General features: G+C 38.2%; 1 protein-coding gene across 8 annotated transcripts in view; it reads left to right on the top strand.

Moving 5' to 3' along the window:
- The window catches only part of wdr70 (WD repeat domain 70), a 218,253-nt gene that overhangs the window by 38,834 nt on the left and 161,837 nt on the right, over positions 1–17,582 (top strand). For all 8 annotated transcript variants that reach the window (XR_010003615.1, XR_010003614.1, XR_010003613.1 and 5 more), the window contains exons 8-9: positions 4,791–4,944; positions 5,795–5,871. Coding sequence is in view for 5 of the 8 variants with exons in the window: in XM_008116097.3 (XP_008114304.1) it covers positions 4,791–4,944; positions 5,795–5,871 (231 nt within the window). In the remaining 3 variants the exon portion in view is untranslated. The remainder of the gene's footprint in view (positions 1–4,790; positions 4,945–5,794; positions 5,872–17,582) is intronic.

Below are 17,582 nucleotides of genomic sequence, written 5' to 3'. Positions count from 1 at the left end.
CCATCTTCCTTTTGTATTTTTACCATGGAATATGAAAATGGCATCTTTAAAATTAGTGCAGGTGTTGATAATGTAAATTTCATAAATGAGTTCTAACAATTCAGAATACCTATCTTGGCTCACAGTGGTGTTGGTGTTTAACAAAATGTCAAGTACTACTGATTTGATGCCCAGAATGCAAAAGACGTAAGCATTAATCTTGAAATGCTTAGTTGTGAATTGATTGGAGATTAATCCCATGATAGAATGCCATTATTTTGTAGGAATTTTTTCCAGTGGAAAAGCTGGGAATAGAAAAGAAAGATGGGCATATGCAGTGAAAATGGATGAAAGTGCCCCTTTTAAGAACTACTAGACTTGAATATTTCAAACAGATGAAAGTGTAGCAGCCCAAGGAATTTCAGCTTTAAGAGAAAAGCCTGTGTTAGATTGTTTTGCATTTGATTGCTGAGTATATTTTGAGATTGGTATTGCTGTTCTCATAGCTGTCAACTTTAGTTTGAAGAGGTGCCAGTGGAGATTTCAGATCTGGTCCTACTTGGCCCAGTACATATTGCGTGCCATTTACTATGTATCTCTCTATTTCCCATGACCTTATAAATTGTTATTGCCTTATTCTCCAATAAATTTAGAATAAATGTAGAAATTAAATAGGAAGTATCGTAATATATTAACCTTTTTTGTAAAAGAAATATTTTAATAGCTGTGGTTTTTATAAATATAATAAAAGTTCAGAACATGCACTTAACCATTTGTGATAACTGCTGATTAGTGGAAAGGGTCTACTTTGAAAATATTTTAGAAAATATTGCTAGTTCAATACAGTAGAGTCTCACTAATCCAAGCTAAACGGGCCGGCAGAAGCTTGGATAAGCGAATATCTTGGATTATAAGGACTGATCAAGGAAAAGCCTATTAAATATCAAATTAGGTGATGATTTTACAAATTAAGCACCAAAACTTCATGTTATACAACAAATTTGACAGAAAAAGTAGTTCAATACGCAGTAAGGTTATGTTGTAATTACTGTATTTATGAATTTAGCACCAAAATATCACGATATATTGGAAACATTGACTACAAAAATGGCTTGGATTATCCAGAGGCTTGGATAAGCGAGGCTTGGATTAGTGAGACTCTACTGTACTTCTGATAATGACAGGGATGATATTGTTTGTAAGTGCACTGCCTATTGTCATCTTTTCTGCACCAGATTGAGAACTTTTTCTACTGCCAGGCACTTTATGGCATATGAATGGCATTTAAAAAAACTGCAGCATAGTTTCAATTTATTATCCTCATGATCTGTTAGTTTGTGGTTAAAGGTGCAACATTGTGTTATAGAGACATTTCTTTTACTGCATTCTGTTTAATTTTCCATAATTTGATTACTGTGTGATATTACAAGTCTTTGAGGGAATGATGCCTAATAAATTTTAGGACAAGCAGTTACATTTTGAAGGTGACAAACTATTTGGGTATACATTATTAGCATTAAACCTTCAGTTTTGTGTGAAGACATTGTTCCTCTCTTTATCTTGCAGTGTAACTACTTGTTAGAAGGGATTGCCAGGTAGTTTTGTCTGTGTTCTCTGCATATTCTTTTTCTAGAGAAACTCCTGAAATTAAAGCAAAAATTTTGAGATTGGTTGCAAGCCTTTGCAGTTACATGGAATGGTAAACTAATGGCCCTTTTCACAGAGCCACATAACCCAGAATATCAAGGCAGAAAATCCCACAATATCTGCTTTGAACTGGGTTATCTGAGTCCACAGTGCCATATCTTCCAGTTCAAAGCTGAAATTGTGGGATTTTATTCAGATGTGTAAAAGGGGCCTAAGGTTCTTGAAAATACTGGTTTATTGTGATTGAAATGTGCACTAGTCTATATTACACATTTAATCCCACATGGGTCTTCTTAGCAGTATGAGTTGCAAACATCATTGGTTTTGCTTGCTGCCCCAACCTAGGATTTGAGCCTGTTGCTTTTTGAATCCAACTGGGATTCATAAACAAAGAATAATTCCAGTTTGCAATCCTAATTTGTAAAGGGCAGAACAAACCACCATCTCAGTAAACATGCCAAACAAGTTATTTCTGGTCTTTAGTCATTCACGCTTACAAGAGGAATCAAGAGATAACCAGTAGGCTGTGTTCATCAGTGTGTAACTGTGTAGTGGATCCTAACTTACTGTCCTATGCAGTCTCAAACTGTCATTAGATGTAACTAGTTCACCAGATGCTTTCAGAAAAGAGCCAGCTGAGCTACTGTTATGGTAGGAAACTGTGAACTTGTTTGGAGATATTTTTATAAGGAAATTTGGAGAAGTATAGAAAGAGCACATTGCACTTGTATCAGCTTTCATATGAAATCCTCAAAGTTTATGCTGAACTGTATAGTCTGTAGCAGGGGTCCCCAAACTAAGACCTGTGGCCCTCCAAGGTCAGCTACCTGACCTCCGCCCTCAGTTTTAGACCTAGGCTTGCAATGTTGTACACAACAACAACGTTACTAATTAACTTGACTATCTCATTGGCCAGAAGCAGGCCCACACTTTCGATTGAAATCCTTATAGGTTTATGTTGGTTAAAATTGTTTTTATTTTTAAATATTGTATTGTTCTTTTATTGATTTTTTGCACTACAAATAAGACATGTGCAGTGTGCATAGTAATTTGTTCGTATTTTTTTTTAAATGATAATTCGGCCCCTCCACAGTCTGAAGGATTGTGGACCGGCCCTCTGCTTAAAAAGTTTGAGGACCCCTGGTCTGTAGGTAAAGAAAAGTTTGGTTACTTTGTAGAGATGGTGCTCCTTCTGAAAGCAAAAGCACTGAAATTATTTCCCATTTACTAAAAACATGAGCCCTTACTGTTTGCAGTCTTAGTGCTTAATATAAGATGGAAATGTGTGTTTTTTTAATTTAAAGTAGCAAGAGTAAAAGTTAATCGTGCACTATAATATAGCTAGAATTAATTTAGATGGTTATGGGTTTTATTCTTTTATTTAGTTCTGCAAAACTAAAAAGAATTCTTTAAGTGTAAATGTTTTATTTAATATATGTAGCTTTTTAAAGGAAGAATGTGGTCCAGATAAATTATATCTTTCTTTGGAAGTCCCATCACTCACTCACTCTGTCTCATTGCCTCCACCTCATTTATATTTGGCTGCAAGAGCAACAACAGAATCGAGATGGCTGCGTTTAATTCATGTCTCTGCGTCAGAAAAGTTCTCTAAGAGTAGTTGATGCTGTAAATGTTCTCTCTTGTTCTTGGACCAATGTTGACTTTTGTATTTTGGCAGTCTTGATTTTGTGCACTCGTCACTATCTCTCCTTCTGAAAATTCCCATGTCTCCTGGCACAAGAATAATAACAAAGGAAAAACCTTGCATTTAGAAATTCAAAAGTGCCAATTTGGGGTCCTATTTGAACATTAGTTTTGCTGATGAGATTGAGAATTATATTTTGGCCTGCTTTTACTTTCCTCTGTGCAGTCCCTTTACTTTTATCCCTGCATCCATGCAGGATATACCGGTTTGATTCTTAAGTTCTCTAGTATTCACATAATCTATCTCCAGCAATTTTATTATTATGAAAATCCATGATCAAATGACCAGATAATTTCACAAAATGGAAATGATCTCCAGTGTCTCGGGACATAAATACGGTATTTTAAGATACAAGATATTTCTTGCAGGAAAGAATTAATAATTTACAGTTTTTCTCCTTGCACCTATTTCTTTCAGAGGGAATGCAGTCTCATTCAGGATAGGCTGTAATCCAAACCCCAGGTTAAATTTCTTTTTGGCTAACATAAATTTTATCTTGTTTGAGCTGAGCCTAAATTAATTCACCCGCATCCAGTTCTTTACTGCATTCAGTCTCTTTAGCATCGTTTCTAAAAGAATCCATGTTAGAGCAGTTTCAAGCAATTTGATCTGCAAAGTTGTGGGCAAGTTGTCCACAGTTTGCTGTTGAGTGATCTGCATTTTACTTTATTGGGACTGTATGTAAAAGACTCCTGATCACTTCTTTTTTAAAATATTGTTTCAGGGCTGTATAACTTTCTCCCCCTTTAATTTGAGTATTGGATTATCGACCAAATCTTTCATGTGTCTATATAGCTCAAAATATGCATAAAATTTGCCTAGACCAAATGTTATTGTCTAGTCTACAGATATTAAGAGTTTTTGAGTATATCTAAATAATCTGTGTTATGCAATGTACCACAGATAAAGTAGCAATAATTATCTATCATATTGCTGTTAATTAGCAGGATTGATGTACCTTGTAAATATATTTTCATAGAATCATAGAATAGTAAAGTTGGAAGAGATCTCATGGGGCCATCCAGTCCAACCCCCTGTCAAGAAGCAGGAAATCGCATTCAAAGCACCCCCGACAGATGGCCAATCCAGCCTCTGCTTAAAAGCCTCCAAAGAAGGAGCCTCCACCACAGTCCGGGGGAGAGAGTTCCACTGCCAAACAGCCCTCACAGTGAGGAAATTCTTCCTGATGCTCAGGTGGAATCTCCTTTCCTGTAGTTTGAAGCCATTGTTCTGCGTCCTAGTCTCCAGGGCAGCAGAAAACAAGTTTGCTCCCTCCTTTGCCATTTATTTATATAAGTTTTTTGATTCTGGATTTTTTTTAAAGTAAAGCTTCCTTTTCTGCTAAGCAAGTAGTGATAAATGTTAATATATTTTCTAAATTTATCTTTTTAAAAATACTGTTGCACTTAACCTTTACACAATGGTATTATTGACAATCATATCCCCTAATTTTTTTCAGTCACCAGATAAAGTCTCTGCAATACAGCAGTACAGGGGATGTCATTCTTGTTGTTGCGGGTAATGCACAAGCTAAAGTTCTTGACAGAGATGGCTTTCCCGTAATGGAGTGTGTTAAAGGAGACCAGTATATTGTAGACATGGCTAACACCAAGGTAAGCAAAGAAATTAGTTTTCCTTTTTCTTTCTCTTTGTTGCTCCCAGGAGTGTGAAATATGGGGTGGGTCTCTTCAAATGTCTCAAAGGCTAATTCATCATCTGCCCTATGTTTTGTTAGTGATGTAAATAAGCTTATAAAGAAAATGTTCCCAAAATTGTAGAACTAATTGGCAATTGGACTTCCTTTCCTTTCATTACAAAGGTCTGCTTCAATAGGCAAAATAAAGGGATTTTGTGTAGGCAGAACAGTTGTCCCCATCTTGGGTTATGCATAGTGGTTTGCATCTCTGTTAATTTTGCAAAATGATTATGACCATATAATAGAATATAAGATGTAAAGTGACATTTGTTGGATTCAGACCTGATTGTGTTATTTTACTGCACTGTTAAAACAAATATATACAGAGATATTTTTTCTTTAGATAATATACCTTTTTCTAATTGGTTTTTATGACTGTAGAACAGCATTGATTTACATAGACAATAAAGGGAGGAGAGCAGAGATAAAAGAGAAGATGTAATAAGGGGTAGAAAATTGAGAGTCCTTAAATGTAAATAATTGGATGTCATATTATGGGTTTGAATGTCCTACAAAACACTTCTCATCCATAAACATTTTAATAGAAATGTATATATAAAATATATAAGTATAAGTAACGGTTCATGATGTGTGTGGACTGAAAATATCTAGAAAGGAAGTTCAGAATTTCTTGTTTTTGCTTTCCATCTCAATTTTTCCCCATCTGCAATCCAGTAGCAAATAATCTGGAACAAGTTACTTTTTTGCTTGCTATTTATCAATAACAAGGGTTTAATAAAGTCTCATGAATCTGTTCTTTTTCTTAGGGACATACAGCAATGCTTAATTCAGGTTGCTGGCATCCCAAAATAAAGGAGGAGTTCTTGACATGCTCCAATGATGGGTAAGTGTTTTTGCAAGACTTCTGCAGTATTTATTGGAAAGTATTTGATTTTGAATTACTCCTATTCATTTGCTTTACTAAATTTAGTATAGAATACTAATCTATAGAATATAGATCTGATATCCAAATCCAACTTGCAGTACAAAATAGTTATTTATTGGCATTTCTTAACTTGGAAAGCTTAGTCAGACTTGACAGGCAACTACAACTTTGAGGTTTCATGTGACATATTCTGCTTAACCATGGTTTATAGCTGCTTGTCTACTTTTGTTCTTTTTTCTTATGATATAGCAGTTTCTGTAAGCAGAGCAACAGCTGTAGTTACAGTTTTTATGTCAAAATTAAACCATATCATAGTTTGAAAACTGGTTTCTACTTCTGGTATGTTAACTGGTTACAAAGAAAATACACTTCTCCAAAATTATGTTTAACTCCTTTTTAGTTATTGTTTTAATCTCTGTCCTGGGATGGAGAGAAATTAGAAAAAAAGTTTAAAAAGTTTTATTGTACAGATCGCTCAATTTCAAAACATATGTTTCAGTGTTCATATTTTCGGTTTCATTAATTTAAAAAAAAACTGAATTACTGCTTTGAAAGAATACAGAAGTAATTCAAAATAAATACATTCCAAATCTCCTTATTCCAGCTGTTGTAACTGTTAACATTTCATATTGAAATTTCTGTCCTGATTAGTGTACAAAACTAATACAAGTAGTGATTTCATTCTGTTTATGATTCTGTTCCCAAAGACATCAAAATGCCTTAATATGAAAAGCATTGGAAACTGTGCTAGGCTGTGTCTTTTACATATTCACGTCAGAACTTAAGGTACAGCAGTCTAGTACCACACCAGACCTTTTATCAATTAACAAGAGTCATTTGTCAGTATGACAACTGGAGTGAAAACACACATTCTTGGAAATTAGCTATATTCTACAGAGGGATCTGCCCAAGCACAGTTGGAAAAAGTATATTTTCACTTATTCCTTGGTGTGCTTACTTTTTACTCTCTTCTAAACTGCATTTTTAAAATTTATTAGGCTTTTCAGCTATCACTAAAGCAGCATTTTCTGAGCAGTGTGCAATATGCACATACACTCCAACAACAAGGAACAATGACGTGTGGCTAATGTAAAAATGGGACCAGAATTTAATGGAATTATGATAATGTTTAACCTAAACACATTCATTGTGAAATGTCTGAATTGATCACGCAGGGTATGACCTACATCTGTGTCCTGTATCATTGTTACTTATAATATGGGAGACCTGTAGCGTTCCTCCTGCTCATCTACCAATAAACAGAATCACAGTTGTGCCCTCTGACTATAGCTGTTACTTTACTGGAAGTTCTCAAGAGACCAATGGCTAATGGTTTAGGAACTGGCACTGGTCCAGGAACCACCACATTGAGTAGCAGTGTCCCAAATAACATGCAGTCTGAAGGTATATTAAAGCTTTTGTGCTCTGAGTGTGCATGCACAGTTCATGTTGTGATGGAGTCTTCGAGCAGAGAAACTACTAGTTGTATTATTATTTATTATTATTATTACAATATTTATATCCCACCCTTCTCACCCAACAGGGGACTCAGGGCGGCTTACAATAAAACACACATATAAAAACTGTACAATACACTATAAATCAGTTTAAAAAATTAACTTACATAAAACATTCATAAAACGCATTATAAAATACAGATCGGCGTGCTCAAGTTTAAAAGACTGGGTCTGTCAATTGCGTTCCAGTATACATAATAGTAATTAATGCTGCTGATTCTTATTCGAAAGCCTGGCCCCACAACCAAGTTTTAACCTTCCTACAGAAGGATAGGAGGGAGGGAGCCTGCCTAACTTCAATGGGGAGGGCGTTCCATAGGCGGGGAGCCACTACTGAAAAGGCCCTGTCTCTCGTCCCCGCCAGCCGCACCTGTGAGGCTGACGTGACTGCGAGCAGGGCCTCATCTGATGATCTTAAGCTTCGAGGTGGGTCGTAGCGGGAGACACGTTCGAACATGTAAGCTGGGCCAGAGCCGTTTAGAGCTTTATAGGCTAAAGCCAGCACCTTGAATTGTGCTCGATGGCTAATCGGCAGCCAGTGGAGCTGGCGTAACAGAGGAGTAGTACGCTCCCTGTGTGCCGCTCCAGTTATTAACCTGGCAGCCTCCCGTTGGACTAATTGAAGCTTCCGAACAGTCTTCAAAGGCAGCCCCACGTAGAGTGCGTTGCAGTAGTCTAAACGGGATGTAACGAGAGCGTGGACCACCGTGGCCAAGTCTGGCTTCCCAAGGTACGGTTGCAGCTGGCGCACAAGTTTTAATTGTGCAAAGGCTCCCCTAGCCACCGCTGAGACCTGGGGCTCCAGGCTCAACGATGAGTCTAGGATCACCCCCAGACTGCGAACCTGCGCCTTCAGGGGGAGTGTGACCCCATCCAGCACAGGCTGTAACCCTGTACCCTGTTCGGCCTTCTGATTGACCAGGAGGACCTCTGTCTTGTCTGGATTCAATTTCAATTTGTTGGCCCTCATCCAGTCCGACACAGCGGCCAGACACCGGTTCAGGACCTGAACAGCCTCCTTAGTGACAGGTGGGAAGGAGTGACAGAGCTGGACATCATCTGCGTACAGATGACATTGGACCCCGAAACTCCTGATGATCTCTCCCAGCGGCTTCATGTAGATGTTAAACAACATGGGAGATAACACAGAGCCCTGCGGGACCCCACAAGTCAATGGCTGTGGGGCCGAGCAGGCGTCCCCCAATGACACCATCTGGAACCGACCCTCCAGGAATATGAGTGGAGCCACTGCAGAACAGTACCTCCAAGTCCCATTCCCGCGAGGCGTCCCAGAAGGATACCGTGATCGACGGTATCGAAGGCCGCCGAGAGGTCCACCAGAACCAGCAGGGACACACTCCCCCTGTCCAGTTCCCGGCGCAGATCATCGACTAAGGCGACCAAGGCTGTCTCGGTACCATGCCCCGACCTGAAGCCAGACTGTGCCGGATCCAGAAAATCAGTGTCAACCAAGAATCCCTGGAGCTGCAAGGCAACCACATGTTCTAAGACCTTGCCCAAATAGGGGAGATTGGAGATAGGCCGAAAGTTTCCAAATTGAGTATTATTAGAATATTAGAAGAGGCAGGAAAAGTACTTGTGAGCAAGACTCCGATGAGGAGCAACAAAGGAAGAGAATTCGGGAAATACTTATGGAACCCACTGATGATGATTCCTTTGAGGGTTTTGTAGGGGATTATGGGGCTGGGAGTCAGGAGGATGGGATATCGGACTCTGGGAGTGAAGAGATGGATTAAACTAGGGTTCAAGAGATCCGAGATATTTGTGAGGAACACATAAGGAGTGGTACATTTGAGGGATAGCATAGCGAAGATACAACTGGATCCTGGGGAGTTATGGGTTTGGATAGAAGGTGGACTGGCTGGAGAGATCGTAGAAGGGCAGCAGCTGGAGGTGCGTTTGGTTGGGCGTTGGGTGACTCCAGCTCCTATGAGGATTTGCGGCAACAAGGTTCAGCTGTGGATAAGGCGTTAGCTGGCTCAAGTTCTGAGGAGGACTTGTAAATAAAAGTAAGTTTGTTGCTAATGTAATCTTGCAATCAGCAAGGTGTTTGTTGGGCGCTTTTGGGATCTCTGTTTTAGAAGACGTGTTTGGAAGACTGTTTTGGGATGTAAGAGTTAACCCAGGTTTTTAGTGGCAATGGGGGCTGGCATTGTGTGGGTTTGCGCTGGATTGTCCTGTGTTGGTTTTATGCATTAGCTGCCGGCTTGCCTCCGTCGCTTTGGCTCTTTGTGTTGACCTTGGACTGGAATTCGGTTCCTGTGACTTCTCCCTAACGACGCGGATTGGAACTCGGTGCTTGTGACTTCTCCCTAACAACGCGGATTGGAATTCGGTGCTTGTGACGACTCCCTAACGACGTGGATTGGAACTCGGTGTCTGTGACTTCTTCCTAACAATGTGTACCAGACATGGTTTGGCTTCACGACGACGTTCTGGGGCACGGTGTGCCCGCTGGTTGCTGCGGGTTGTTGCTGGTTGCTTTCTTCCATTTGTTAAGCTCCAACGAGTAGGTGGAGTGAGTTTCCAGCCCTTTCGGCATAGTTGTTTTAATCCAGATTATTTTCCAGGATAATCTGGATTATATCCCGAGTTCGGGTTTTTTGAGTTCTTTTTGGGACATTGTTATTTCATACTGAAGAGAAAGTGTTTTGAGCCCTTTTTTGGTTGTTTTCTATGCTCTTTTTGTGTTGTTTCGCAATAAACTGAGTTATTTACATTGGCTGGCGTCTGACTCGTAACAGTTCATGCGCTAGGTCCCTACATGATCTTATATTTTGTTGCCTGCATACAAAAATATGAACCTTTTTTGAATTAGATAACTGATCATATCCTATGCAAATGAGTTTCTCAAATGAAAACTGGAAAAAACTATTGCTAAATACATCAGATTCTAGAAGGACTTGGAATTCATAGTGAGAAAATGCACCTGTTTCCAGTGCCATACATTTTCAGAGTTACAGCCATATATGGGATAAATGTCTGCAATTGGTATATTACTTTATAATCAACTTTTGACGGAACCAAAGAATTAAGTTATCAGTTGCTTTTTTATTGTGTCAGAAGCGACTTGAGAACATAGTGCAAGTCGCTTCTGGTGTGAGAGAATTGGCCATCTACAGAGACATTGCCCAGGGGATACCCAGGAGGCTTCTTTCATGTCCCTGCAAGCTAGAGCTTACAGACGAGAGCTCACCCGATCTCCCGCATTCAAACCAGCAGCCTTCAGGTCAGCAACCCAATCTTCAGGTTAGCAGTCCAGACGGCACAAGGTTTAACCCATTGCACCACTGTGACTTCTTATCAATTGCTGTAGGCTGCATTTCAAAGAACAAACCAGTAGGACCATCTCTGAGCATTCCTTGTCTAAGAAAACCATTTGAAAGTCATGGGGTCGTCTTAAGTTCAGTAGGTAACTTACAGACATAAACACACAAGTGAAATATTAGTTGTCCCCACACCATCCTTAGAGGATTATCAACCCCAGAAGTCCTTCTAGAAGATGATGCATTGATTATGGGAAATAATTTGTCTCCCTAATTCATCCCCTTGTCTTTTGTTCATCATGAATGAATCCAAGTGATTTCTTGGATGTTGTAACAACAGCTGCAGATGGGCCATATTTGATCAGCATTATGTCTGCTACTTGCACAATTTGGAGTGACAAATTAGCCTACTTTTGCACGGCTGGCAGTGTATTGCATTTATATCCCTCTCTTTCCTTTACCTCCACTCTGTTTAACTTGGTGCCTTCAAAATGTGTTGGACAGAGCTTCAGTTGATCATGTTGGCCGGGAAGATGGAGTTTGTAAGTCAAATACATCTGGTAGGCTGCTCAAACTCTTAAGTAGGAACATACCATTGTAGAGCTGACTATTTTAGCACCAACTATTGCAAGATGGTGATGTTACACTGATCGATAAGACCAAGGCTTCTTTTTAAAACTGAGATTTAAATATCTCAAAAGTGTTCACTTTAATTTTTTAAAATTTTTTGCTTCATTCATTCATTCATTCTTCCATTTTATATTCCCATTGCATGTGAATTTTTTACCCATGACGAGTTTAGAACGAATGCTATTTCATGTGCTGGCTACTGGGTGGTGCTCAAGCATTATGAAACAGCAACCACATTTCCCAGAGAATTAGTTTCAACTCTACAAAGGTTTCTGGTTTCCATCAGCCTCAAGAATAGAAATCCCAAGGTTGTTCCCAAAGTCTCTATTTTTCTTGGCAGTCTGTTTTCTGAGTGGCTAATGGAAACAAATGCCTACTTACAGTGTTCCTTCGGTTAATGCATTTACTGCTTCAGCAAATTAGGCTTCAATATTATTACTGTAGCCCGTAATCTATGAGACCTGACTTTTGTTCTGAAAGACACAATCAATTTCCCTTGTTTTCAAAAGCATAACTATAATTAAAATGTTTTTAAAAGGGCAACATGAGATAAATGGGAAATTATTAATATTTGGCTAATATATTTTAAATGTCTCTTTAAATGCCAAAGTTAACCTTGAAGAATGCAGATGTGAGGTTTTTATATGAAGAAAGGGGAATTATTATAAAGATTGGTAGCAACAGAAAAATTTGGAGGAACAAAGAGACACAAATTGAGCATATATTATGCTTACAGAATATTGACTAAACATAGAGGAATGGAAAATAATCCTATAGGGGTTTTTTTGTGCACAAAGTATATGTTAGATATACCTCTGGTGGCTGGGAGATGGAAGTGGAAATAGCAGTCATAATAATAATTATAAGAAATGTATTAAATGATATACATTTTAAGGATCAGTAGCATGCTAGTCATTTTGCAAGACATTTTGCCATGTTATCAATGTGTTATATATAATATTTGATACTGTAGAGTTGAATAATTGTTGGCGTCTTAGGGGTGTCTCCGTAGGTGGCTGAGGAGACCTATTCTTGATCCACATATTCTCCCGCAGTGAGGACATCAGTTTCCAGATGGAAGGTGGTCCTGGTCAGGGTTGGCTTGACGCGCCTTCCTCTTGGCCCGTTTCTCCCTTAAGCCTTCCATTCGTGCCTCTTTGAACTCCGCAGCACTGCTGGTCACAGCTGACCTCCAGTTGGTGCGCTCAAGGGCCAGGGCTTCCCAGTTCTCAGTGTCTATGCCACAGTTTTTAAGGCTGGCTTTAAGCCCATCTTTAAATCTCTTTTCCTGTCCACCAACTTTTCGTTTTCTGTTCTTGAGTTGGGAGTATAGTAACTACTTTGGGAGACGGTGATCGGGTATTCGGACAACGTGGCCAGTCCAGCGGAGTTGATGGCTTAGGAGCATCACTTCAATGCTGGTGGTCTTTGTTTCTTTCAGCACTCTGACATTTGTCCGCCTGTCTTCCCAAGAGATTTGCAGGATTTTTCGGAGGCAACAGTGATGGAATCGCTCCAGGAGTTGAGTGTGACATTTGTAGACCGTCCACGTTTCGCAGGCGTAGAGCAGGGTTGGGGGGACAATGGCTTTATAAACAAGCACCTTGGTATCTCTACGGATGTCCCTATCATCAAACACTCTCTACTTCATTCGGGAAAAATGCTGCACTCGCAGAGCTCAGGCGGTGTTGTATTTCAGTGTCAATGTTGACTTTTGTGGAGAGGTGGCTGCCAAGGTAGCGGAAATGGTCAACATTTTCTAATGTTACACCATTAATCTGTATTTCTGGCCTTGCAGAGGGATTGGCTGGAGCCTGTTGGAAGAGCACTTTGGTTTTCTCGATGTTCAGTGAGAGGCTGAGCTTCTCATATGCTTCTGCAAAGGTTTTTAGAGTGGCTTGTAGGTCTTCTTCTGAATGCGCACAGACTATGTTGTCATTGGCATATTGGAGTTCTATAACAGATGTTGTTGTGACCTTGGTTTTGGCTTTCAGTCTGCTGAGGTTAAATAGCTTGCCATCTGTCCGATAGATGATTTCCACTCCGATGGGAAGCTTCCCATCAACAAAGTGGAGTATCATAGCGATGAAGATGAAAAATAAGGTTGGGGCAATGACACATCCCTGTTTGACACCTGATTCCACCTTAAATAGGTCGCTTTGGGAGCCATTACTGTCCAAGACTGTTGCCATCATGTCATCGTGGAGGACCCGCAGGATGTTCATAAATTTGTCAGGGCACCTGATTTTTTGGAGCTTTTTAACAACTACATCTAACATTTGTCATAAAGAACTGATGTAACACCATGATTCAGTCATTGTGATACTATGCAAAAAAATTTATAGATGTCTCCAGGTTGGGACAAAGATAGTTCAGTGACTAATTAAAAATGAGGAAAGTAGAATTTTATGAATTATCATAGTTCACAGGTTTGGGTTGGTGCATAACTTGGTGTAGTGGAACTATTACTTTAGTGAAGAGAGTAGTTACATTATGTCCTGTAGCAAGTTAAAATGCAAAGTAAGATGACTGATTTGGCTTTTTGCTGTTCCTGTTCTGTTTTGTTTAGTTTTAATATCAAAATGAACACAGTCTGGCAATTTTTGGCCTTGGACTTTTACGACTGCTGATTTTGAACTCATACAGTGTTGACTACCAATAGGAGACTCCTGGTAAATAATTGGGAAACAACCTAAATATTTTTGGGGCAGACTCCTGTTTCTTCTGTTCTTGTTGCTCCTGTATTAGATAAACAATGCCTGTTTACGTATTAAATATTAACCAGACATTTCTTCTGATGCTTCCATTATCCTTCTCTCTTGTGTGTGTGTGTTGGTGGGGAGGGGGGGGAGTGGTTAAGTGTCCTGATCTCTGCCAGTTTAAGTCTTCTCCAGGTTGTAGTTAAAAATATTTGTTGGCACACATTTGATCTTTCCTTGAAAGTATTTCACTACTCATAGCAAACAATATATTTAGTATTGAAAATGTTGTTTTGCTATAAAGACTCTGAGAACGTGACGTCTTTGTACATTCCCATTCACTCCACTTCTTTTCAGCATTTTTGAACTATGCCAGTGGAGAAAATGACATTTTCTGAACTATGCAAATGGTCTATGCTAAAAGAGTAGGAAGAGGTCATACACATATATGATCACAGAAACTTATTGTAATGTTAGCACATCACTGGAGAATTAAAATGGGATATGGAAGATGCATTGGTTGAAATTACATATTTTTTATAATCATGTTTATTAAGTAAAATCTGCATGGAATAATAATTTCATAAAGCATATAACAAAAACAAACTTCAAACTACAGAAACAACACACAAAACTACCAGATAAATACAAAAGAAAGAAAAAAATCACTCAAATAAATGATAACTACCAAAATATGAGGGAAGCAGGATGACTTCTAGCTATCTACTTTGTGGTTATACTTTGACTCTTAAAAGCCAACATCTCTATTTTTACTAGAAATTATACTTCATCTATGCATTTAACTCCTGTTTATTAACAAAACCAAAAGTAATCTAATAATAATCTTTTCAAAATATCAGTCAGGGGTTTCCTATCTTTCAATAATGTAAGTAATGATTTTTCTTTAACCAAATTACTCTGTTTAGCCATTTCCACTAAATCTTACAATTTCAACAGTCAATCTTCTTTAGTAGGCAATAACTCATTCTGTCATTCCTGAGCATGCTATTGTCATATGTTAAAGTATTCTTCCATGAGTCCTTTCTATGTGACCATCCATTCAGGTTTAATTGAGTATTATTTTTTAACATTTTCTGTATCGAACTATTTATTTGGACCAAAATATTTTTTAGTATTTTCGCAAGTTCACAATTTCCAACATATATTTGACATTCCCTTAAGGCAGTGGTTCTCAACCTGGGATCCCCAGATGTTTTTGGCCTACAACTCCCAGAAATCCCAGCCAGTTTACCAACTGTTAGGATTTCTGGGAGTTGAAGACCAAAAACATCTGGGGATCCCAGGTTGAGAACCAATGTCTTAGGGAGTTTCTCTAGTCTCATGTATCAATTATACATAATTTTATATAAAAACACTCCTTAAGATAATAACACAAGGTAAATTTCAAACTATTTTCCTACATCATTTACCTCTGCACCATTTGTATATTATATCCGTGCTTCTATTTCTGTTACAGAGGCTTACAAATACTGCAATTGATATCTGTACATGTTTTGTTTTTCAACTAATAAAATCTTTATTTAAAAAATCACAAGCCATCTTTATTTAAGTTTTGATTTTGGCTTATAAATCATGTGTACAAATTCATCACCATAATATCTGACTGATGTTATATAAAGTTATTTCTTCCTGGCTTATTTGCACGCTGTGCAATGTGGAATATGCAGTTGCTTCACAGCATTGTTTATTAAGGCAAGTCTGGGGGTTAAAATGACATTGAATGCAACCAATAATGTGCCAGTGAAGTAGTGCGAAGTTGTTGTGGCTTCAAATCATTTCTGACTTATGGAGACCCTATGGGTTTTCTCCGCAAGATTTGTTCAGAGGGCCTTTGCCTTCCTTCCCAGTTTTTATCATCGACTCCTAGTAAAAATTAGATATAGTGAACAAGTTACAAATGAATACACAGAAGCCAGTTGTTTTATTAAATTGATCATAGATCCTTGCTATTCTCATTAGAAAAGGGCTGTTTGTCACTGTTTTATTAAGCTGGAATGCATTTCCAGTAGTTTTGCCTAACAGTGATTCTAAAAGTTATTTTCTGAAGCAATTTGGCCTAGCTTTTTATTTTCTTACATCTTTCTTACATTTTCTTCTGAGGAGAAAATACCAACAAAGGATAAGATTGTTTCATCCTGAAAAGTGTAAAATTTTCCAAACATTATGTCTTATAGTTTGGATTAGTAATGAATGCTCATTTATTGAGAACTTATAAACATATTTAAGTGTTGTTATTTGACATAGAGTAATAACCAGAAAATAATTTATAGGATTCCAAACACATTTTGATTTCATGGAAAAACAAAATGAAAATATGAAATGAATCGTCAAGGGCCTTTGGAGTTTTTCTGGCTTTTTTCTTGCCACACATGTGATGACTGTTGTTGTGAACATGCAAGATGGAACTGAGTGATATTAAATTCCTGATCAGCAGGTGTTCTATGTCCCTAGCCTCTTCCCCAGCCCCCCACTCCCATTTCAGAAATAGAAATGCAGCCAAGCTTGAAATGCAACAGTCTTGAGTTTTGAGATTTGTCATTGGAGCCAGTGGTGTGGCTTATTTTTGCATCTGGTTTATGACAGAAGATTCCTTTATTGGTTCTGAATCTTTCCATTTCTTAGTTATCCATGTTAGTTCTTGGATGTCTTTAAAGAAACCAAACTTTAAAAACTCCTCCATCCTAAGAATTCCTCAGATGATGCCTTTCTTTTTTCACTGGACAATGCCGATTTAGGCTATATCAATTTGTTATTTGCCTTGCTTTCTCAAAATTTGTTTCATCCTGTAGTTAGCTGAGTAAAAAATACCATTTCAGAAGGTATAGGACAAACTGGAAGTCTTTTGAACCAGAAAAGTTTTAAAAGTGGGTCGAGAAATGCTGTATGGTTTTAGGAATTGTTTCTAGCAGCTTTTAAAATTGTTTTAGTAGTTGTAGTATTTAATTTTATTTTAATGTTTATTTTCTCTTTGTGTATTCTGTGAATGCATACTTTGGGTCTCAGTCCTGGGAGAGAAGCGGGATACAAATAAATATACGGAGTTACAAATGAGAAAGGTTCTGTAGGTTTGTTCTTAAGTTGAACTTATATATAAGTCAGAAAAGATACATTTTAAAGTGTAACGCCAGCCATTTATTTTAAATGATTTTTGATAGCATAGGGAAGGGTTAACAGAACACTCCTACAATGTTTGATTTATTGTCTGTTTTCCTGTTCAGAAAATTTCACCTCATTTTCTATCTCTGTAACTATTGAATTTTGAAAATGTTGGGTTGTTGTGGAAACAAAGATTGGTGATGAAGCTTCAGTGGAGACACCTTTTCCCCCATGATTACTCTTATAGGAATGAATTTCCCTTCCGAGGGATAGATTTCCTCTCATGTCCCGTTGTCTCATCTCTGTTGGTACCTAGGAGTCCTATGTAAGTCGGATGTTAGTCACTGCCTAGAGTAAGAATAATAATTCGGAATATTTCAGAGTGTTGTTGATCCATTATACTATGTAAATGGTTTCTT

Source organism: Anolis carolinensis, chromosome 2, assembly GCF_035594765.1.
Source record: "Anolis carolinensis isolate JA03-04 chromosome 2, rAnoCar3.1.pri, whole genome shotgun sequence".
Taxonomy (NCBI): domain Eukaryota; kingdom Metazoa; phylum Chordata; class Lepidosauria; order Squamata; family Dactyloidae; genus Anolis; species Anolis carolinensis.
Note: the sequence above shows the minus strand (reverse complement) of the source record. Positions and strands in the feature narration are given on the sequence as shown.